Source organism: Bufo bufo, chromosome 10, assembly GCF_905171765.1.
Source record: "Bufo bufo chromosome 10, aBufBuf1.1, whole genome shotgun sequence".
Lineage (NCBI taxonomy): Eukaryota > Metazoa > Chordata > Amphibia > Anura > Bufonidae > Bufo > Bufo bufo.
Window position 1 is genome coordinate 22,533,226 of NC_053398.1, and position 23,582 is coordinate 22,556,807.

Sequence of the window (23,582 nt, forward strand, 5' to 3'; positions counted from 1 at the left end):
AAAGGCTCAAACGGAGAAGACTGGAGTGTTGAGCACTAGATTAAGATCCCAAGGATCCAACGGAGGACGGAAAGGGGGTGCAGCATGCGCCACCCCCTGCAGAAACGTCCGAATCACCGAAAGCGAAGCTAAATTCCGCTGAAAAAGAATGGAGAGAGCCAAACACTTTTAGGGAGCAGAGAGCCAGCCCCAAGTCCATGCCCGACTGCAGGAAAGCCAAAAGCCGCGGCAAAGAAAAGCGGACGGGAGACAGCTGCTGCCGCCGCTCGCACCGACTTAAGTAGGACTTCCAGGTCCAGTGGTAGATTCTTGAAGACGACGGCTTCCTGGCCCGAATCGTGGTCTGGACCACCTCATCCGAAAAACCACAAGCCTTCAGTACGGCGGCTTCAACAGCCATGCCGTTAAATGTAGCAACCCTAAATTTGGGTAGAATATCGGCCCCTGCGACAGCATGTCCTCCTGAAGAGGAAGACGCCAAGGTTCGTCGGCGAGAAGGACGACTAGGGGCGCGTGCCACTCCCTGCATGGCCAATCTGGGGCCACGAGAATGACGGGCAGTCACTCAGACCTGATCTTCCGAAGGAGCCGCGGAATCAGAGGAAGAGGCGGGAATACGTAAGGAAACTTGAACCGAATCCACGGAATCACCAGGGCGTTCCTGGACCGCACGACAAAGTCCTCAACCTTGTTTAAGTGTGAGGCCATGAGATCCACATCCGGCCAACCCCACCTCTCGCAGATGACTCAAAAGACCTGCGGGTGATGAGCCCACTTGCCGGGTTCTAGACGCTCCCGGCTGAGAAAATCTGTGATCCGGTTGTCGACGCCAGGGATGTGAACTGCCAATTGTGCTGGAACTTGTTTCTCCGCCATGGCTGCCAGGCTCCAGCTGCCTCCCTTGTGATTGAGGTACGCCACCGCCGTGGAGTTGTCAGACTGAACCTGAACCAGACGACCCCTGAGATGGTCGGCCCAATGTTGCAGAGAGAGCCGAATCGCCCTCAACTGCAGAACATTCATTGGAAGGGAGCGTTCCTCGTGTGACCATACTCCTTGAACAGAGATTTTCCAACACTCCCTCCCCCCCCCCGAGGCTTGCGTCCGTTGTTAACACCTTCCAACGGAGAGGGAGGAACGAGCGACCTGATGTCAACATCGGAGAGACCAACCACCATCTGAGAACCCAGGGCAAGGAGATGCATGGGCTGATCCATAGAGGCTGGAGCGCGATCCCAGCTGGGCAGAATGGCTCGCTGAAGTGCTCTGGTATGAAATTGAGCATAGGGAACTGCTTCGAAGGCAGAGACCATGTGCCCCAGAGCCTGCATGCAGCGACGAATGGGAACCGGAGCTGGCCGCAACAAGGGAAGAATCTGAAGACTGAGAGCGGATAGCTTCTCAGGAGGCAAGAACACCTTTGCCTGATAAGTGTCTAGTACCATGCCCAGATAAGTCAACCCCTGCGATAAAGACAAGACTTCTACCTGTTCAGGATCCATCTGAAGCGTTCCAGGGTGTCCAGAACAATGCCCTTCACCAGGATGTCATCTAAGTAAGGGATCGCTACAGTCCCTCTGGCATGTAGCAGGGCTATGACTGCCACCAGAACTTTCGTAAAGACCCTGGGAGCCATGGCCAGGCTAAATGGGAGGGCTACAAACTGGTAGTGAAATGGACCCACTGCGAACCGGAGAAACCTCTGATGACTGACGCATATGGGCACGTGAAGATAAGCGTCCTTGATGTCCATCGAGGATAGGTACTCCTCCGGTTCCATGGACGCAATGACAGACTTCAGGGACTCCATCCGGAATCTGTGGACGCGAAGAAACCTGAGGAGGGTACTGGAAGGGGGAGCACTTTGGCCTCTTCTGCCCCCCTGGCTACAGCCGGATCACCACCTTCGGTGCGCGGCCCCTTGGTGAGGGACGCTACACCGGGGACTTGCGGCGTGGAAGGCTGTGGTGATCCGCACGCTGTCGGGATACGGGTTTTTACTAGAACCTCTGGTCCTCCTTTTCTTCTGGGAGCATAGGGGTTTGGGTGACCCCCTGGTCTCGAGTGCAGGCAGTTTTAGACTGCCTGAAACTCCCGCTAGAAAAAACGAAAAAAAAAAAAACAGATCTGCCACACAGGGAGGTCTGCCTCCTACAGACACCAAGCTAAAACTGATTTAGCTTAGTCCCTGTAGGAAGGATATATCTGAAGAGGGAGGAGCTTACACTTTGTGTGCTTAGTGTCGCCTCCTAGCGGCAACAGCTATACCTATGGTCAAGGCCCGTGTCCCCCAATGAGACGGATGAGAAATATACAGGACCTACACAAGCTTTACATTTTGAAACCAGTTTAAGAATGAATACAGTAGCCTATCTGCTTCAAAAATATTTTTTTATAGATTTTTTTTTTTAAAAGAAAACACCCTTTAAAATATTGGCTCAGTCTGCCATTGACTTAAAGGGGTGTTCCAGTAAGGATATGCCATAAATCTGACTGGTGGGGGTCCCACACTGCACCCCTGGCGATCAGCTGTTCTACAGTAGCTTTGGGGCCAAAACTACACAGCTGGTTACTGGAACTACTTCCACTACACAATGGATGGAGCCAGAGCTACTGCAGAACAGCAGATTGGCGGGATTCAGGGTGTCAGATCCAAGTCATTGAAATATTGAGGATAGGAATCAATATAAAAGTACCGGAACACCCCTTTAACCACCTCAGCCCCTATAGCTTAAACACCCTGAAAGACCAGGCCACTTTTTACAATTCTGACCTACACTACTTTCACCGTTTATTGCTCGGTCATGCAACTTACCACCCAAATGAATTTTACCTCCTTTTCTTCTCACTAATAGAGCTTTCATTTGGTGGCATTTCATTGCTGCTGACATTTTTACTTTTTTTGTAATTAATCGAAATTTAACGATTTTTTTGCAAAAAAATGACATTTTTCACTTTCAGTTGTAAAATTTTGCAAAAAAAACGACATCCATATATAAATTTTGCTCTAAATTTATTGTTCTACATGTCTTTGATAAAAAAAAAATGTTTGGGTAAAAAAAATATGGTTTGGGTAAAAGTTATAGCGTTTACAAACTATGGTACAAAAATGTGAATTTCCGCTTTTTGAAGCAGCTCTGACTTTCTGAGCACCTGTCATGTTTCCTGAGGTTCTACAATGCCCAGACAGTACAAACACCCCACAAATGACCCCATTTCGGAAAGTACACACCCTAAGGTATTCGCTGATGGGCATAGTGAGTTCATAGAACTTTTTATTTTTTGTCACAAGTTAGCGGAAAATGATGATTTTATTTATTTTTATTTTTTTCTTACAAAGTCTCATATTCCACTAACTTGTGACAAAAAATAAAAACTTCTATGAACTCACTATGCCCATCATGAAATACCTTGGGGTGTCTTCTTTCCAAAATGGGGTCACTTGTGGGGTAGTTATACTGCCCTGGCATTTTCCAGGGGCCCTAATGTGTGGTAAGTAGGTAAATGACCTGTGAAATCCTAAAGGTGCTCTTTGGAATGTGGGCCCCTTTGCCCACCTAGGCTGCAAAAAAGTGTCACACATGTGGTATCGCCGTATTCAGGAGAAGTTGGGGAATGTGTTTTGGGGTGTCATTTTACATATACCCTTGCTGGGTGAGAGAAATATCTTGACAAAAGACAACTTTTCCCATTTTTTTATACAAAGTTGGCATTTGACCAAGATATTTATCTCACCCAGCATGGGTATATGTAAAATGACACCCCAAAACACATTCCCCAACTTCTCCTGAGTACGGCGATACCAGATGTGTGACACTTTTTTGCAGCCTAGATGCGCAAAGGTGCCCAAATTCCTTTTAGGAGGGCATTTTTAGACATTTGGATCCCAGACTTCTTCTCACGCTTTAGGGCCCCTAGAATGCCAGGGCAGTATAAATACCCCACATGTGACCCCATTTTGGAAAGAAGACACCCCAAGGTATTCAATGAGGGGCATGGCGAGTTCATAGAATTTTTTTTTTTTGGCACAAGTTAGCGGAAATTGATATTTTTAATTTTTTTCTCACAAAGTCTCCCGTTCCGCTAACTTGGGACAAAAATTTCAATCTTTCATGGACTCAATATGCCCCTCACGGAATACCTGGGGGTGTCTTCTTTCAGAAATGGGGTCACATGTGGGGTATTTATACTGCCCTGGCATTCTAGGGGCCCTAAAGTGTGAGAAGAAGTCTGGAATATAAATGTCTAAAAAATTTTACGCATTTGGATTCCGTGAGGGGTATGGTGAGTTCATGTGAGATTTTATTTTTTGACACAAGTTAGTGGAATATGAGACTTTGTAAGAAAAAAATAAAAATAATTCCGCTAACTTGGGCCAAAAAAATGTCTGAATGGAGCCTTACAGAGGGGTGATCAATGACAGGGGGGTGATCAATGACAGGGGTGTGATCAGGGAGTCTATATGGGGTGATCACCACAGTCATTGATCACGCCCCTGTAAGGCTTCATTCAGACGTCCGGATGCGTTTTGCGGATCCGATCCATCTATCAGTGCATCCGTAAAAATCATGCGGACATCTGAATGGAGCTTTACAGGGGTGTAATCAATGACAGGGGGGTGATCAGGGAGTCTATATGGGGTGATCACCACAGTCATTGATCATGCCCCTGTAAGGCTTCATTCAGACGTCCGGATGCGTTTTGCGGATCCGATCCATCTATCAGTGGATCCGTAAAAATCATGCGGACGTCTGAATGGAGCTTTACAGGGGGGTGATCAATGACAGGGGGGTGATCAATGACAGGGGGGAAATCAGGGAGTCTATATGGGGTGATCAGGGGCTAATAAGGGGTTAATAAGTGACGGGGGGGGGGGGGGGTGTAGTGTAGTGTAGTGTAGTGGTGCTACTTTACTGTGCTACCTGTGTCCTCTGGTGGTCGATCCAAACAAAGGGGACCACCAGAGGACCAGGTAGCAGGTATATTAGACGCTGTTATCAAAACAGCGTCTAATATACCTGTTAGGGGTTAAATAAAACACATCTCCAGCCTGCCAGCGAACGATCGCCGCTGGCAGGCTGGAGATCAACTCTCTTACCTTCCGTTCCTGTGAGCGCGCGCGCGCCTGTGTGCGCGCGTTCACAGGAAATCTTGCGTCTCGCGAGATGACGCGTATATGCGTCCAGGCGGAATGAATCAACCACCTCCAGGACGCGTCTGTGCGTACAGCGGTCCGGAGGTGGTTAAGTCAATGGCAGATGGAGCCAAACATATGGGGGTAGCAATGTTTGGATTTCTATGAAAATAATATAGTTTAACAAACCCATTTTCAAATAACTTTCTGTACCCAACATAGAAGAGTGACGCACATATTTGGTGGAAAACTGCAGGTTCTCCTTTATACGGCAGCATCATCCACACTGTATCAATGGGCTTTCACGCAATCCTACTCTGCCATACCTGCACTACACAGTATTTTTAGGAGCATAATTCTATAATAAAGAATTATAAGAGGACGAGTCTTTTGTTTTTGGTAAAAATGCATTTTATTTATTTACAGTATTTACAAAACTGTGTAAAAAAAAAAAAAAAAAGTGAATTTAACATACAATTTACTTCATCATGGCGACATCCTGTTCTTTCATCCATCCAGATTGTAATGTACAGGTATTTACAGTTCATGCATGAGACACAGAACAGGCACCGGAAACCGAATACCTTTCAAATAAATAGCTCCCTATGAGAATCCACACATCACAGAAGACCAATCGCCTTAACACCAGGAAAGCAGCCGGATTCATTGGCCGCCCCCATGACTTCCATTGAAGCGTTGCCCCTTGCTGCTGCTTTTGACTGTGTGTAGGCGGCGGATCTGCCCTTCACTCCCAATCTCTATGGACAGAGGTGCTGCAATGATTCTTAGTGTATGCACAGTCATGATTATGTCTCAGCTCACAAACCTATAGGCAAATTGTAAGGGTAGATTCGCATCTGTTTCAGCAAGGGAGCTGACTCCTGGAGTTACTGTATCAGGCACAGGTGGGTACAGCCGGATCCCCATTCACCATAATGGGATCCGACTGGTTCGCAGCGTTCTGCCAGAAAAATACTGCCGCATGTGGCTATATTTTCTTGTAGAATGCGGGCATTTATGCCAGAAACCATTACAATGAATGGAGACCTGGCGATGGTAATGGCTGTCTGCTCCTCTGCCAGAACAGAGTACCAGATTTACCTGCTGCAGATGTGAACCTACCTCTAGTTTCTTCTTCCCTCCAACAGAATCCCATTATCTGATCCTTGCAAGAATTGCTTCCGTCTTAATCTGTGCATGGATGTACTAAAAGGGCAAATGACAGTTGTTGCAAAAACTACAACCTCCAGCATTTTAGGAGTTGTCGTTTTCTAACCGCTGGAAGCCAGTATCCTAAGAAATGCTCCAGCAGCTCTCAAAACCGATTTGGAAAAGTAGATGGTACAATGAAGGAATGTACGTTACCATAGGGAAGAGAGAACGCAAATGACAAGTCCTGGTCTTGGACAAAATGAAAAGGCAGCCGAACGCGTGTCACAACAGACAGGCGATCCGGAGAAATTACTAAAACCTACATTCCTAAAGCTCAGCACAAGTACACCATGGTGAAGGAAACGTGTATATATATATTTTTTTTTACAGTGTCATGTGTGTGGCAATTGTCCAGGATCCTGAGTGGTGGTCAGGAGGTTGTGCTGGAAGCCATTTTCCTCCTCTTTAATCTCTGTCTCCAATCTGCAGGAAGGACCTCAAAGTTAGCGTTCTTCTCTGCCATGCCACTAGAACAAGAAGGAAGCCATTAGATAAAGGTCAGCGGATGGACGGCTCCATGACAGATGAACATGAAGGATTACTGACTACACATTATAGAGGAGAGTGGAGGGACTTTTCTTATATACTAATGCCATACACGTGTAGAATAGGTGACTGTTATATTATAATGTCATGATATCTTGCACATCTCTACAAGAACACGTGGCCCCTCTGCGATTGACTTAGTGCTATTTCCACAATGCTTAAGAAACTGGTCACTGCAATTTCCATTACGGTTTACAGGGAATTACTGATTTTTTTTTTCTTCCTCCCCCCCCCCCTCCCCTTGTGTTGTAGAGAATGGCACATATTTGAATTAGACATTTCCAGCTTACTTTTACTTAAAATTTTTATAAATTGCAATGAAATGGAACATCACGCCACCACGGTACCCCCCCCCCCCCCCCCCCTTCTCCAAAGTGATACTGCGATCACCATTGATTTTGGCATGACCGTTAAGCATCTGGCAGGTGTCATTTCAGAATGCCTCTGCTATCACAGCGCCATGAACCTAGGGGACTAGGGAGCACAGCAGAATTACACGTTACTCTGTAATGGCTCATGCACATATTCGTTGCTCAGTCATTCCGTGCATTGGGAACCCACAATTTGCTGTCCCCCAATGCACGGGCAAAATCTGTGCAGCTGCTGCAGACGGATCCTGACCCATTCAGCTTGAATGGGTCAGCGATCTGTCCTCACTGCAAAGAAATAGAACATGTTCTATTTTCTTGCAGTGCAGAGGCACGGGGGAGAAACCCCATGGAAGCGCTCCGTATCGCTTCCGTGTTGTTCTGTGCATCCACTCCACACCGCACCTTCTGGATTGCAGACCCAGTCACGTGAATGGGTCCACATACGTGATGCAGGGTACACACAAACGATGCAACATGGAATGTCATCCCTGCAGTGCACGTATTATACATGTCCTCTCATTAGTACTTGATGCTTAGGACGCTCACAGTCGCACTGATCACATACCTGGTCAACTGCTGCATCTTCCATTCTTCAATGCGTTTCTTGTTCTGGACGCCGCGATCCTCATCACTGGAGCTGGAATTCTCCTCCTCATCCAATTCCTTCTGAATGTTCTGCCACTTCTGCACCAGGGAGGGCATTTTCACTTTGCTCTTCTTTACCTGCAGGGAGCGAGAGCATTAAAGGGGTTGTCAAACATTTTGTTTTGTACCTGCAGGGGAAAAAAAGCTGGACAAGCCCTTTAGGATCACATATAGACTGGTTACATGTGAAAGAGTCTTGCGATGAAGGCAAATCCCGACCAAGCAAAGGGCACCCACATAAGACCCCCTTTCCCTCAAACCTGCTATGATCCAGAACAAAGAGCGGCTCTGTGGGATCCTTTCTTGGACTGGGGGACACAACACATTTGACCTTAGGCTAACAAAAGTTATGGCCAGATGTGGCTTTCCCAGGCAATAAGAGCTGAGCACTAGTCTGGTTTCTATTTGAAAATAAATATATATGGCAAAACCATAAGATTTACCTTTACTTTTTTGCTCTTTTTCAGCTTCTCTGTGGGCGGAGGTTTGCTTGCAGGTGCTTGGATCTGTGATGGCGAAAGCTGTGGCTCTGGGGCCGTAGAAGCGGGCAAAGAGGGAAGTGGCATAGCATGCTGTATGGAGGGCACGATATTGCTGCTTGGAATGGTATAGTCTAGGCTGCTCATCACAACAGAAGAAGGGACTTGTAGCGGAAGTCCCATGTAATTGGTGGGGACGCTCACAGCAGTCATAACAGGAGCTGGAACACATTACATTAAAAATGGTAAACTTGGAGAAGTGGTGGTTGGTACTTAACACATTGTGGTTGGTATACGAGAATACACATCAGACCTGCTGCGATGGACTGCTGAGTGTAGAGAACAGGACAACTTCCAATAGTTATAGACTGCTCTCCGAAAATATCGGTTGCCTTCCTTTTCGCGACTTTTCCTGATGCCTAGAATACAGACACAAGATGAGACAGGGCACCTAGCTGAAATACCAGACACAGCCCAAGGACATGAGCGATACCGATTCTGGAGGAAGACACTTTTCCAATTCCAGACAACTCTTAAAAATGAATCTGTCATTGGGAGATGGGCGGGATAGCAGGGGATGACTCCATGACTCATTCAGCGCAACGCCACAATGACTCCGGGAAATACCAGTTGATGATTTGGATGTCAGGTACATCCTTAACAAAAACAGTTTTGATTTGTGCACGGACAGCAGGGACATGTAAATAGTTTTACAGGTCAATTCTGATGACAGGTTCCCTTTAACCCTAAGATAGGTTTTCTGCCTCCAGGACAGATTTTTGGGGGATAACCCCCCTCCAAACTCTAAAAAGTTACAAAGGGGGTCCCCCTTGTATAGAGTCAAAAATCAGGCTTGATCTTGGAACCGAGAGGGTTAACTGCCAGGTTTAGGCTTTCCTCTGATCCTGACAGTCGCTGCAGGAGTCTGCATTTTACAGCCATCCCTGCACTGAGCACGCGTCAGCACAGTAGTGATCAGGGAAGGGGTTAAGTCACGTGCCCTCTCACCTTAGCTGCTGGGACCTCAGAATTCCCACATTTCACAAGCATAGCTTCTGTTCCGGGGACGGGAGGTTCCTCGCAATCTTCATCTTCCATTTCAACCTCTTCTATCTCGCAATCTTCCACTGGGGGAGTAGGGGGTGGTGAGGAAGGGGGAGGTGGGGGTGGAGGTGGAGGTGGAGGTGGAGGAGGAGGAGGGGGTGAATCAGGAGGAGGTGGCGGCGGTGGAAGAGGGGCTTCTAAAGGCAGAGGTGGCTGCATAAACTCCCAGTAATATGAAGCCGGCACATTAGCTGCAACTGAAGGTTTAGTAGAAACAGATTCAATAAGAGAAAGAAAAAGATTGAAATCTACATATAAAAACTTTTACCGGCAAGGCAATCACGTTGTGACATCATCACGTCAGAACATAAAATTACCTGCTAAAGGCGCTGGAGGTTCTGGAGGAAGAGCTGGGGCACCTGGGATTTTGTCCCTTTCAGCCAGTTTAGAGGCTGCTTCCGTTTTATTATTGGGTGCCGACTCCTCCTCTTCCACATCGGGAAACTCCCACTGCGACTCTCCTGAGATTTCATTAACATAGAAATAACGTCTATGATCCCTGAATCACAAAAAAACAGAGAGAGATTTTAAGCTCCTGCCTTCCCCGCATTCGTATCCTCATTAGGTCCCTTCCCCCGTGGCCGCATCCAGCCGACCAGGGAAGGGGAGGGGGACCCAACAAATGCATAAAAAAAAGGAAAAAAAAATTCCATCCTACGACAAGGATGGCATTACTTTGAAGGGAAAGGTTAGCAAACTTTGAGAATTAAGAAGGGGGGCAAGTCTTAACCAAGCTGGTAACCAATTTCATGAGGGGGGGGGGGGGGGTTATTAAAACATTGGAGAGAGGCGAGCATCAAATCTATGACATCCTCTAACAGCTCCACTCATTGAGACAAACTAGGTAATTGTGCATATTTTCTTAGAGCTGAAAGATAAAGAGCAAAGATCTTCAATAAACATAAAAACACAAAACGAAAAAAAATAAAAAGAGAAAAAAAGACAAATGTAAAAAAATAATTCAGTCTGACCTGCGTCACGAGAGACAGAATCCTGTTCTTCGCTGATACTTGGCACCATGAAGCTTGAAACTTCACCGATGTTACACAGGGAAATGAAGGGTTCCAGAAATCCTGTAAGGGTCACAGAGCTCTCGCATGCGCTTACCCCCAAATTCCCTTACCAGAGGAGTACACTCAGTACTTTTGAGTGAAGTTCTAACCAACTTTCCGTCCAATCAGGAACCTCCTCATATGAACACTATATGCATACATTTATATAACAAAGTTTAGTTTTTTTTTTTCCAATTTGCAGGCGCCCAAGCGCTCATTGTGCCCCAGAAACTACACTTCAGCCGCGTTCAGTCTCCAGACAGATGAGGTCACGAGGTCAGGTGGTGATGTCACAAGTCATGTTTGAGATGTGAAAGGTGAAAATTGGGGGAAGATGCGTACCTGTCCCAGTGGCAGGACCAGCCTTTGGGAGTGGCGTTAATTTCATAGTGTTTTATTTGTTCTGATGCGTCTTGAAGTTTGCGCTTCAAGTAGCTTCCGCTGAGGGCGCCTTCCCGCCAGTCTGAGATCCGAGTCTGAAAGCAACAAAAGCAGCAGAGATGTTTATATCTAACAGGCCAGCGACTGCTGGAAAAGGAAAGAATGCGTAAAAAAGAAAAAAAAAAAAAAAAGAGCTCACCTCAGTCTGAAAAAGCAGGACGTGGAAATTAGACACATTCTGCCTGTTGATGCCCAGAAATTCTAATTTGCTGATTAGGTTGTTAGCAAGTTCTCCAATCTGTAACTGTAACACAAGGAGGGAACGCAAATTATACGTAAAACTACTACTACCTCTCACTACTGCAAAACTGGCATTCTCTCCACTGGCTGCGGCCAGGATCGCAGAGTAACGGTGATCCCATAGAAATGAATGGGACTGCAGCAGTGTTTTTTTGTGAATTTTTGGCGACTTACACTGCAATCCCATTAACTTCTATCGGATGAGCGCTACTCCTGGCAGAGACCAGTGTAGCCGTAGCCTAAAGCAAGTGAAAGTGTTAAACTTCAGGAGAGCTCCTAGGGAGCCAGCCACTTGACATAATGGAGATGGGTTCCCAGTCAGGGAAGTGCGGCTGACAAAACAGTACTTTGCAGACCCGACAGCCTGTGCGTTAGAGGGACAGATATTGATCATCATGGATCACTTCCCCCGCAGAAGCCAGTGAAAGGGAACTATTTGGCTTTACCCAGCAAATACAGCGAGTAGTGCTGGACCGGCTTCACATGCAAAAAGCTGTCTGCATTAGCAAACCTTTGTAGAAAAATCACGTGACATTTAGGCTACATGCACACGAACATATTTTGTTTCCGTGTCCAATCAGTTTTTTTTGTGGATAGGATGCGGACCCACTGATGTCAGTATGTCCGTTCCGTAGCCTCAAAAAAAAATAAAAAAAAATAGAACATGTCCTATTCTTGTCCGTTTTAGTCATTGTTACAATGGATCCGCAAAAAAAAAACAAAAAACAAACAGATGGCATATGGATGTCCACAATTTGCGGACCACAAAACACAAGCGGCCGTGTGCATGTAGCCTTATAATGGGTTTTTTCTATGTTTGTAAAACACAGTGATTCGCCATTATCACTAGGGAAAGCTCCAGCAGCCAAAAATGAAGTATTATAGGACGACCAATCGAATAAATAGGCAACCATGTAAATAAATGGTGACGTTGCAAGAGCTCGCTCCCGTCCTATGGAAACCTAATGCAACTATGGGGTGTATGGAATAAGAATGTCCGAATGAGTGAAGGAAACCCCTTTAACCGCACTGAATAGAGAAAAAAACAAAGCAAAAAAACTTCAGAACAAGCTGGAAATACCTTCACATCGTCATCTTCTTCTTCATCTTCTTCTTCTTCTTGTGCAGGTTTTGTTGGTGGGTTTGTCTTCACACTTTCATTCTCGGGCTCCTTCACAGGAAGCGGACACTCTGCAGCTTCAGCCCCCATTTCTAGAAAAGTGACAATCCAAACATTAGCGACAAACTCCCTGCAGTGAATGAACATATATGAACTGGATACAACACACTCACCAGTTTCAGGCGTGTCTCGGCCCGTTTTGCTGGAGCTGCGGCTCGAGCTAGGGCTGGCTACGGGAACAAAAACCTTCCACTTGCTGGGGAGAGGTTTGGCCTTGTGAGCTTCATCGGCCTGACTGAAATCTGAGCGTGGACTGGACCCGGACACACTCACGTCTCCCTCCTCCAGTGCTCTCAGCTCAGCCTGGTATGGGAAATAAAAATAAAATAAGTCACCCTAATGATCCACATGTGCATCAGCCCATATGACTGACAGTCCATGTAGGTTCTAAGGCAGGCATCCTCAAACTGCGGCCCTCCAGCTGTTGTAAAACTACAACTCCCCCAATGCCCTGCTGTAGGCCGATACCTGTAGGCTGTTCCGGCATGCTGGGAGTTGTAGTTTTGCAACAGCTGGAGGGCCGCAGTTTGAGGATGCCTGTTCTAAGAAATACAACCAATATCAACAATGCAACACAGAGATTACATCAATTAAGCATCATGCACACAAAACAAAAAGAATCCCAAACCCTTCTTCTCTCCAAAACTCGTTCCAGTTCCAAGTTGTCCTGCTCCTCCATCTCTTCCTCACTCTCTCCAGACTGGACAGTGCTGCAGATATCATCCTGAGCCTTGTCGTCTACCGCAGCTTCTCCGTCGGTACAGGCCATATCGTCCTCATCCTCAGAAGCTGCTTCACCCACATCTTCTTTACAGATGACCTTCTTCCGCCAGCGTTCCTCTTCCTCCTTCACCTTATCTGGCAAAAGTGGTGCCAGGAGCGATGCCGCCACTCCGACTTTCTCCTCCTCTTTGTTGGAAAGGGCCTGAATGGCTTCATTGACTTCCTAAAAGAGGGAGGGGGGGTATAACAGGACAAGCACAAAGAAAATACTCCCCGTCTTCCAATGGGGGATGTGGATCCAGGTCATATAGAAGTAATGTCTCCCACTCGGTTTATAAAATCTTTACAAACACCAGTCACTATAGTCTAGAACTCCACATAATACAAGGGGCTGTCCTATGACAAGTATGTTAGGGGGAGCTATGACCTCTGGGACCACCACATCCCTTTTCTCAGGGGCAGGGCATGTGCTATACCTTCTTTACAAAGACGAATAAGGGCAGTTAGTCATTTCTGAAAATAGTACCTACTTGCCTTGGTGAGAGCAGGGGCTTGAGGTCCCTCATTCTCAGCAACAGTGAGGGTCCCAGACATCAGACTCCAACTGACGCCTTTGTATAACCTGTCTAATTGCTGGGTTTTTAAAGTAAAATGGTTGTCAAAGGACAATCCCTTCAATCCAGCCGAACCCTGCCCATTAGGGGCCCATAATGCACAATGCCATACATGCTAATGAGCTTGCGTGCTATGGCCCATCTGGCAGGTGTCTCTGCAAACTAATCATCATCTCGCCCTTCTCATTAAAAGATTATTACGGTTATAACAAGTTATATCATCTCCACAGCGCCCACAGAAATGGAACGGCAGCGCGCTTTTCCGACCAACTGTTCTGTCCGTTTCAGGGGGCTCCAACAGGTTTGGAGGCCCCCGTTTTCATGATCGGTGGGGGTCCGAGCTGGGACCCCACCGATTTCATAGTTATCCCGTATTCTGTGGATAGGGAACAACTTGTTATAACTGGAATACCCCTTTAATAAAAAGTCTCCAGCTATAGGGGCATCACACATAAAGACAATGCAAAATTCACTAATGCACCTAGTAGTAAACTGACCTTCTTTGGCTCTTTCTTCACAAGCACTGGCCCACTGCTGACACTGGAGACCACTGCCACCACTGCAGTTTCTTCTTTCAACTCTGGTAAAGAATCTGTTGTAACGGTGCCCGATGGCACAGGAGCCTTAACGCTGTAAATCAATGATAATCTATGAATACCCCACAGTACAGTACAGCAATAAGTAACATTTCTTGCCGAGCTCCTCACCTGCTGCCATAGCCTTGCGCACCCTGCACTTGTGACGCCAGGCACAGGGGCAGCTCCCAGGCGACTTCATTGGTGTGCGTGTTCCAGTAGTAGTAACATCCGGTATTTTCATCCCACACTTCCTGCCAATCTCCCATTTCGACTCCAACTAAACACAAGCAGGGACAAGTCATTCAAGGCGTTGTGCAAAAATGGGAGGGGGTTTGCCGGACCTGTAAAGGGAAGATTACTCACCTGCTTACCGGCGCCGGCTCCCCGCTCCTTCTCCTCCAGGCCTGCGATGCTCCGCTGGGCTCCCTCACTGTAAACATCTGGTTTGATATTGCCGCAGCCAATGACTGGTCAAGGCGGTTACCGGTTCCCCTTATGTCATGACAAATGGTCACATGACACAAGGGTGTCCGTTCTCCGCTACAGCAATGTCAAACGGGATGTTTAGAGCAAGGAGCCCAACAGAGCATAGCAGGCCTGGAGGAGAAGGAGCGGGCAGAGGGAAGCAGGTAAGTAATCTTTCCTTTACAGGTCCAGCGAAGTGGTGAGGTTTGCCAACCCCTCTCCATCCACAAACCCTTTAAGTCACGGCATGAAGGTTTCCCCTAAGTCTTTGCCCAGATCTGAGCGCTCACTCACCTCCAGCTAGAGAGCACTGAGTGTCGTAATGCCATATATCACCAGCTGCACTGGGACCAGATCCATTCTGCACAGCAGACGCTGAGCCATGAGAATCCTTTGGATCTGGTTTTGGAGGGGTCGGTGGGGGAACAAGAGATGGTGGCCCAGAGTTTCCATCAGGAGGGGCAGGGGCAGTAATCGCATCAATTTCCTGAGGGAAAACAAAAAAACAAAACATATTAGACACAACCCCCTAAACTAGAGAACATAATGGGGAAAAAATTAAATAAAATCAGCATTGTGCACAAAAGCCTACAAGCAAATTAATAATTCTTCTTCAGCCTCCAGGCTTACAACATAAACTGGCATGGTGCAGATATAAAAGCCACAGCACAGCTCAATTTCTGCTGCAGAGTCTACGGATGAGATCTGTTTAAGGGCTCACGCATCCAGCGATGCCCGTATTACGGCCCGCCAACAGTGGACACCGGCCATGTACACCCCACATCACGGATGGGTCCGCAATCCGGAAGGTTGGTGTGGAACGGATGCAGGGAACCCCACAGAGTGCTTCTACCTCCGCACCGCAAAAGAGTAGTGCATCAAGTTCAATGGGTCTGGATCCATCTGCAGAATCCGCAAGGATGTTGCCCATGCATTAGGGACCGCAAATTGCCGTCCCCAATGCACGGAACAGCCGACCGACAGCCGTGTGCATGAGGCCTAAATCTCATCCACTCTGCTACTACTGTATAAAGCTGCAGGCAGGGTGTAAGGAATAGTAAGCTGGGGGCCTTACAGAGGTTTTCCAAAATATTGCTGATCTATCCTCAGGATAGGTTATCCCGGCACACCTGTCACTCAGCTCTTTCGCTGTGGCCTCTTCCTATGATAGTGACATCGTGTTCATCAGTCATGTGGCCTTAGTGCACCTCGGTCCTATTCAAGTGAATGGGATAGAGCTGCAATACTAAGTACAGCCGCTAAACAACGAAAGGTGCTGTGCTTGGTCTTTTCAAACAGCTGATCAGTGGGGTTGCTGACACCACCACGACCAGATACGGATTACCTACTCTGAGGATAGGTCATCAATTTTGTACTCTCCGAAAACAATTTTAAGTAGCCGACCTATATCGAATGTTCCCGGTTGGCTTATAACATCTACTGAAGTGCTGATGGTCACTCCTTACCGCGAGGAAATTGGCCAAGGTGCTATCAATATCTGCAGAAGTGTTCCCTTTCGTTCTCGATAACGTTTTGTCGGTCGTGTCCCCGTCCTCATCGTCACTGTCTGTGTATGCTCCCAGCAGACCTAATCCACCTGCAAAGGGAGAAAGAAGACATGGCTCACCATCATCATGCGCTGGGAGGCAGGAGGACACCACGTGACGTTCTCATCCCTTACCTGTAGGCTTCACTACCGTGGCCTGCAGTCCTGTCACCTTCGCTGCGGCAGGCGGACCTAGTGCTTTCTGAGGGTCTGCGTCATCTGTTGGGGAGAAGATACGTTATTGGAGGCTTGGCGCATAACATCAGCCTGATGCCACACTGACATGCATGGTCAGCTGAATCAAAGAGAAGAATTTGAGAGGCACCGCCCAATATGGCCCATTCTCTACCCTCCTCTCTGGACAGAACTATGATGTCGGCTGATTGCGTCTTTCATTCAGACTAAAAGGTGCTCGATTATCGGCAGCGCATCGTCCTGTACATCTGAAGAGGGGTGGAACCTATTACACTGGCTGATACAAAGAGGGGCCAACGAGTGACCCTTTTATCGTCTATTGGCACTCATCCTGCCAAGCACTGGGCAGTGTAATGCCTTTATGCTTGCCATACACATTAAAGTAATGTCGGCTAACCCCCTCCCCCAGTTTTCGTGGAACAAGCAAAGTTCTGGCGCCCCAGAAACTACAATTCCCGGCGTGCTTCATCATTCACTTCTAAGGGATTTCTGAGAGCAGTCTTGCAAATGTGCATGCTGGGAGTTGTAGTTTTACAACACCCAGAGAGCTAGAGGTTACTAACCGCTGATCTAATGTGTATGGGGTTGACCTGACTTTCCACCTACAAATGTCAGGAGAGAGGAGGACAGGGGAGTTGGAATTCAACATGCCCAATCCTTTTTTCAGGGGAGAGATTTTCTCCCCTATCCTAATTAAAGGGGTTCTCTCACATCAGCAAATGGCATTTATCATGTAGAGAAAGTTTATACCAGGCACTTAGGGTACTTTCACACTAGCGGCAGGACGGATCCGACAGGCTGTTCACCCTAAAAAGTCGGACATGCAGTACTTTTAGTTCGGCGGCCTCTTGCCGTGCTGCTCCGGAGATCAGCCCCCTTTATAGTCAATGGGGACGGAGTGGCGGTCCGGCGGCACGGTGAAATAGCGTCAGGACGGATCCAACAGGGTGAACAGCCTGTTGGATCCGTCCTGCCGCTAGTGTGAAAGTATCCTTACTATTGTGATTGTCCATATTGACACCTTTGCTGGCTGAATTCATTTTTCCATCACATTGCTTATTTCTAGGGATTACGACCACCTTGTAATCCAGCAACGGTGGTCGTGCTGCAACACTATAGGGGGGGGGGGAAGCTCCCGTCCCGACCCCCTTGAATCTGCGCTGCAACGGTGGTCGTCCTGCAACACTATAGAGGGGGGAGGGGGAGCTCCCGTCCCGACCACCTTGAATCTGCGCTGCAGCGATGGTCGTAACCCCTGGATACAGGCCATGTATAATGTGAATGAAGCCAGCAAAGGAAGCAATATGGACAATCACAATACATTAGTAAGTGCCTTGTATTAACTTTCTCTACATGGCAAAGGTCATTTGCTGAAGTGAGACGACCCCTCAGTCAAGAAACATACGCACACTCAGTCAAGGAGGCATGTGTTTGTTGACAGCTACTTAAAGTATATAGTCAAGACATGGTACCTCAGCCATTCGTCCTATTTACTAATATTACATCCAACATGGATAATAGGAGTAATACTCCTCCCTTTAAAGGGGTTGTCCGGGTTCAGCTTCCACAGAAGTGTGATTCTCTGACCTGTCAGAACGGTACATGATGTAATCTGCATTTGTGCGCTATCCCCTCCCTCCTGATCCTCAGCTGTGTCATGTGACCAGCACGCTAACACAGCATCTTACATGTGGACATGTATTCCTATGGGAGCCTCAAGGTCAGCCTCATAGTCCATAGAACGGGGCCGCCCTCCATACATTTCTATGGGAGTGCCGAAAAAAAGCGAGCACTGGCTCGGCCATTTTGGTCAGCCCCATAGAAGTCAATGGAGTGGCGGCAATGCTTTCGCGGTGCGCTTCCCATTCTGAGATCAGCTTTGGATGTGAGCAGAGGAGAAATCAAGCAGATGCTGGTTCCGTCCTGTGCCCATGTTAGACCAGTACTTTTCACAAAGTCCATAGCGGTGCCCCATGGACAGACAGAGGCCGCCATACTGGGCTGCACACCTGAAAATGCCCTAAACCCATCACTTCAGGACCCCCTTAGCCTAAAGCCACCCCTGTGTGTCACTACTGGGGACCTGCCATAGACCTGAAGAAATTCTAATGGTTTCCTATGGGAGTTTAAACTGGGGAAGGGCAGCCACCCCTCACATAAGTGGGTAACACAGGGGGGTGAGCCTGGCATCACATCCAATGGCTGCACACTGCGGCCTACACCCGCCCGCGGTACCGCAGGGCCCCGCGCCTCACCGTCTGATCCAGAGCCGGCTCCCTCCCGTATAGCGGCCGCTCGGGGCCCCGGGGGTGAGAGCTGGAGGATGGGTCTGCGGCCCGAGGCCACCCGCGTCTTCTTCCCCATGAGAGCGCCGACGACTTGTCGCTCTCGCTGGCGCGGAGATATGACGTCACATCCGACCGTCTCCCGGGACACAAAGGAATGACGTGAACGCCCCCGGCCCACTGACACGCGTCACGTGGTATCCGGCGGAGCCGCCCCCTCCTCCTCCTCTTTTACGCTGTGGTTGGAATGAGGAAGGGTGACTGTGCAGACAGTGCGGTACAGGCTGGGAGTAAAAGGGCGCGGCCACCAGAACACATTCCCTGGATATTTTTTATTTTATGGATTTTAATAAAAAATTGACTTTTCTTTTTGTATCTTAAAGGGGCTGACCCTCAAAAAGGTATTTGTCACCTCTCTAGGATAAGTAATATATGGAGGGACAGAAAGAGGGGTCTGAGGGGGGACCTACTAAAAGGAATGACAGAGTGGAATGCCCATAGACTATAACAGGAAAGTGGAATGTGCCCAAAGAGAATAATGGAAATGTAATATTTGAATTAGAGACAAAACCATTTGCCATCTCTAATAATTATTTAGCAGGCTTATTCTCCAAGTTCAGTGGGATTATTTAATGTTCAGATTAAGTGGAATTATCACGAGGGTGACTGACACAAAGGAATGCCCATAGACTATAATGGGAAGTAAACTATGAGCTCCTTTGCAGGTAAATCTGTGTTATGTAGGACATTAACCTTTACCGCCAGTGTTCCCTGGGTAGAGTAGCAGATTGTAAAATGAAAATTACCTTGGATTATAACCGTTTTGCCCATAGGCTACAATGGGAATTAAAACGTGACTTGGTGCCTGAACCATTCAACATATCAAATAAATCTGTAGCAGGTTTACTCTTCAAATTCAGTGGGATTATTTAAAATTGAGATTAAGTGGGATTATCATGTTAATGTCCTACATAACACAGATTTACCTGCAAATGAGCTCAGAGTTTACTTCCCATTATAGTCTATGGGCATTCCATTGTGTCATTCATCTTGTCATTCCATAGAAACCAATGATAATCCCACTTAAAGAGGTATTCTCAACACGCTATTTGATACTTACCTGCTCCCGGCGCGCTGTCCACTTCCTGGTTTCAGCACTCGGCGGGCTCCATCTTGATTGATGTCTTCTCCCGGCCGGGCGGCGCGCTGTACTGAACGCGCACGCCGAGGCCGCACATGCCCCCTGGTGACTTCTTCCTGGCAAGTACACTATACTGGCCAGGAAGAAATCACCATAGCGCATGCGCGGCCTCGGCGTGCGCGTTCAGTACAGCGCGCGGCCGGCCGGGAGAAGAGAAGAAGTCGTCTGCGCACGCGCGGCCACCGCGATTCCTGAGAAGAGCGGTGGCCGTAACCAGGGGAGACGGAAGACAACAGTCAGGTAAGTATAGGTTTATTTACTTCTAAGGGGTGGGAATTTGTTAATTAAATATATTTAGAAAAATGATCACTGTTAAATCATTAGCAGATTTAACAGTGATCATTAAGATGATAATACCCCTTTAATCGTAATTTAAAATAATCCCACCGAGTTTGGAGAGTAAGTCTGCTAAATAATTATTAGACATGTCAAATGGTTTTGTCTAGATATGTCAAATATTGCATTTCCATTATTCTCTATGGGCATTCCACTCTGTCATTCCTTTAATATAAATGTATCATTCACCACAGATCTTCCCCGTGTATAGTAACATCTTTTACAATTGGAATAACTTTGTATTTTTCCTGTTTTCTATGGAGTGACAGGTCAATAGCACAATGGAATGCCCATAGAGTATAATGGGAAAAAAGATGGGCCGCGGAGACGAGAACCATATGACACATCAAATAAATCTTTAGCAGGCATACTCTCCAAGCACAGTAGCATTGATCTATATTGAGATTGGGTGGGATTATCATTACTTTCTTGAGTGAATGACAAGTGTGAATGACACAAAGAATGCCCATAGTCTATAATGGTAGAATAGATTTACCATGTGGTCATAATTACTTGACACTTAAAATAACTTTTAAGCAGATGTGCTGTTCAGCACAGTAGCATGTTTTAGAATTCAGATGAACAGGGTTTATCATTGCTTTCTTTTGGAAAGGCAAGCCTGGTGACACCATGGAATGCCCATAGAGTAGAAGGGAAAGCAAAAAAAATAAAATAAAATGAGCTCATTTCCAAGCAAATGTGCGTGACGTATAAAATTGAACTTTTATTTACAGATGTTCCCCAAGTGCAGAGTCAAGTGCTAAGATTGAAATTGTCTGACAGAATTGTTTTCTTCTAGGGAATAACATGAGTTAATTCGGAAGGAAAGGGTCCTTGGGAGGAGCAGCAGCAGGACCCTTTAGGCTACATTCACACGTCAGTATTTTTCTATATCCCGATTTTCGGGCCTTTTTTTGCGGATCCGTTGTTCCTGAAAATGTTTCCGTATGTCATCCGTTTTTTTCGGATCCGCAAAAAACGGAAACATGTATAAATTTCAATAAGCAAATAAAGTTGTTTGGATTTCTTTGAAAAAAAAAATAGTGAATAAAAGTTTATAAAATAAAAATTTTATTTCCAGGAACGGAATCCGCATAAAACGGATGACGTACGTAATGACATACGAATGTCTTCCGTTTTTTGCGGATCCATTGACTTTGTATTGTACCAGGATCCGATTTTTGCGGAATAGAATAGGACAAGTTTTATCTTTTTTCGGACATGCGGAACGGAACAACGGAAACGGACAGCACACATTGTGCTGTCTGATTTTTTCCAGGACCCATTGAACATGAATGGGTACAGAACTGGTCCAGAACTGATCCAAAACGGAACAGATCAGGAAAGAAAAAACGGACGTGTGAATGGACCCTAATTCTGAGCACTGGTGGCATAGGTAATACGTTGGGAGCTTTGACGCTATTTGCAGCAGGCAAGATGCATGATACCGTTGGCGACATTTGCAACATAAAACCATGCAGTCGGTGGGGGTGAATGACCCAGGGCAGGTATTCTGCCCACACGTCGACCATCTGCTGCTGTCCCTATCTAGAAGAGATGAAACGTAGGTAGAAAGTGGCTTCTCGATGACGTCAGTTTTCATGTTCATTTGTAGAAGTGTTTTGTGTTTTTTAATATGCGAACCTTTGTTGAGGTTTTTTTGTCTTCAGCCTTTTGCAGTTGCACTGCTTCTGTTCTGCTATATTTAATGCAATCCATTTTCGGACTGACAACATTATGATACTGATGTCCAGAAATAATCGAATAAGCGTTCAATACAGTGTAGACACCACAGTCAAAATGATTGTTTTGTTGGACCGCATCTTCACAAAGGTACACCCTCCATTCCTCTTTGGAGAAAGATACGTTTCAAAGATTATGTCAGAAATACCCATCTCCTGTTTTACTTTTGATTGATATAATTGTTCTCCCGAATTTTTCTCTTGTAAATGTCCTTTCTCCGGTGAAAAGTAAAGAAATGAATCTGGTGCTGGCTCCACATCATAATCTCCTTTCCTTGGTTTCTCCCTTCCTGATTTCTTTGGTCGGCCTCGTTGTTTTCTCTTGCAAAGCATAGACAATGAGTATGTTTTCTTGTCCACTGCCTCCTTCCATCCAACTGACGTTTGAGCTGCTATGATGTGATAACACAGCCCTGTGCTGGGACAAGAACAAACCGCTGGTTCTGGAAGAAGTTTTACTGCATCTATTCTTTTGCCATAAATGCTGCGTACAACAAATATTGAGGACTGTGGACAGAGTGTAATGCCACCAGATTCTAGGCAATATTTTGCGAGAGACCTTTGACTCATTCGGTAATGTTTCCCCTTTTCCACTCCTTTGACTGGCTCTGAATCAGAATTTTTGATTTTATCAATTATGGAAATGTTACATCTGCCACTCTTTTTCTCAAATGTGAAAATTGTTTTTTCAATTCCTAGTTCCCCAGTTCACAATCTGCTCTTTCAAATTCATTCATGTAATAACACTGCATGTAAAACATCGCACGCGCGACTACATCAGCAGGCCGTTCTTTCCATTCGTTTTGGTTCTTTATAACTTTATTGAAACTCTCGCTGATGTTGTTTGTGGCGTTTTTGTCGTTTACAAAGGCGGCAAATTTAGACGTCACAAACTTTGCAGAATATTTGGAGATGCAATCCTTTAAGTGTTTATCAAAATAGTCTCTAAATTCTTTACTCCATTTCCTTCTGAACAAATGGTAAAGAATGTCAAACGCTGAGATTGATCCTGAGTCAATCAGTTGCGTTACGTTGTCTTTTAAAACGTTTAAGTCATCCTTTTTTCCACCATGTTTCCTTATCCAGGCATCTGCATCTCTCAATATATGGTTTGTGCAGTATATATGAGGTATCTTTGGAAAAAATGTCTGGAGAGGTTCAGCGATACCCCTTTCTCTGTCAGTAACGAATGGAATGCTTGTAATCCTGTTCCCATCCAAACAGTTTAGGCTACTTTCACACTAGCGTTCGGAGTGGATCCGTCTGATGTTTCATCAGACGGATCCGCTCCGATAATGCAGACGTTCGCATCCGTTCAGAACGGATCCGTCTGCATTATAACTTAGAAAATTTTCTAAGTCAGAAAGTAGCCTGAGCGGATCCGTTCAGACTTTACATTGAAAGTCAATGGGGAACGGATCCGCTTGAAGATTGAGCCCTATAGTGTCATCTTCAAGCGGATCCGTCCCCATTGACTTCCATTATAAGTCTGG

At 46.5% G+C, this 23,582-nt stretch overlaps 1 protein-coding gene across 3 annotated transcripts; it reads right to left on the reverse strand.

Annotated features, from left to right (window-relative positions):
* Positions 1 to 5,810: 5,810 nt before the first annotated feature.
* FNBP4 (formin binding protein 4) lies at positions 5,811 to 18,961 on the reverse strand. Of its 3 annotated transcripts, none has more exons than XM_040409245.1 (17): positions 18,781 to 18,961; positions 16,466 to 16,549; positions 16,251 to 16,381; positions 15,079 to 15,271; positions 14,449 to 14,596; positions 14,239 to 14,371; positions 13,033 to 13,350; positions 12,518 to 12,707; positions 12,306 to 12,436; positions 11,124 to 11,228; positions 10,886 to 11,019; positions 9,809 to 9,990; positions 9,396 to 9,688; positions 8,701 to 8,806; positions 8,352 to 8,608; positions 7,829 to 7,986; positions 5,811 to 6,813 (listed from the first exon to the last, which is right to left on the reverse strand). In XM_040409245.1, exons 1-17 carry the CDS (start codon positions 18,887 to 18,889, stop codon positions 6,717 to 6,719), a joined length of 2,769 nt encoding a protein of 922 aa, XP_040265179.1. In that variant the 5' UTR covers positions 18,890 to 18,961; the 3' UTR covers positions 5,811 to 6,716. The 3 variants fall into 3 exon arrangements, with proteins under 3 accessions (XP_040265179.1, XP_040265178.1, XP_040265177.1); XM_040409244.1 differs by having other exon boundaries at positions 8,358 to 8,608; positions 9,396 to 9,712; XM_040409243.1 differs by having other exon boundaries at positions 9,396 to 9,712; positions 18,781 to 18,960.
* Between the last annotated feature and the right edge of the window lie 4,621 nt (positions 18,962 to 23,582).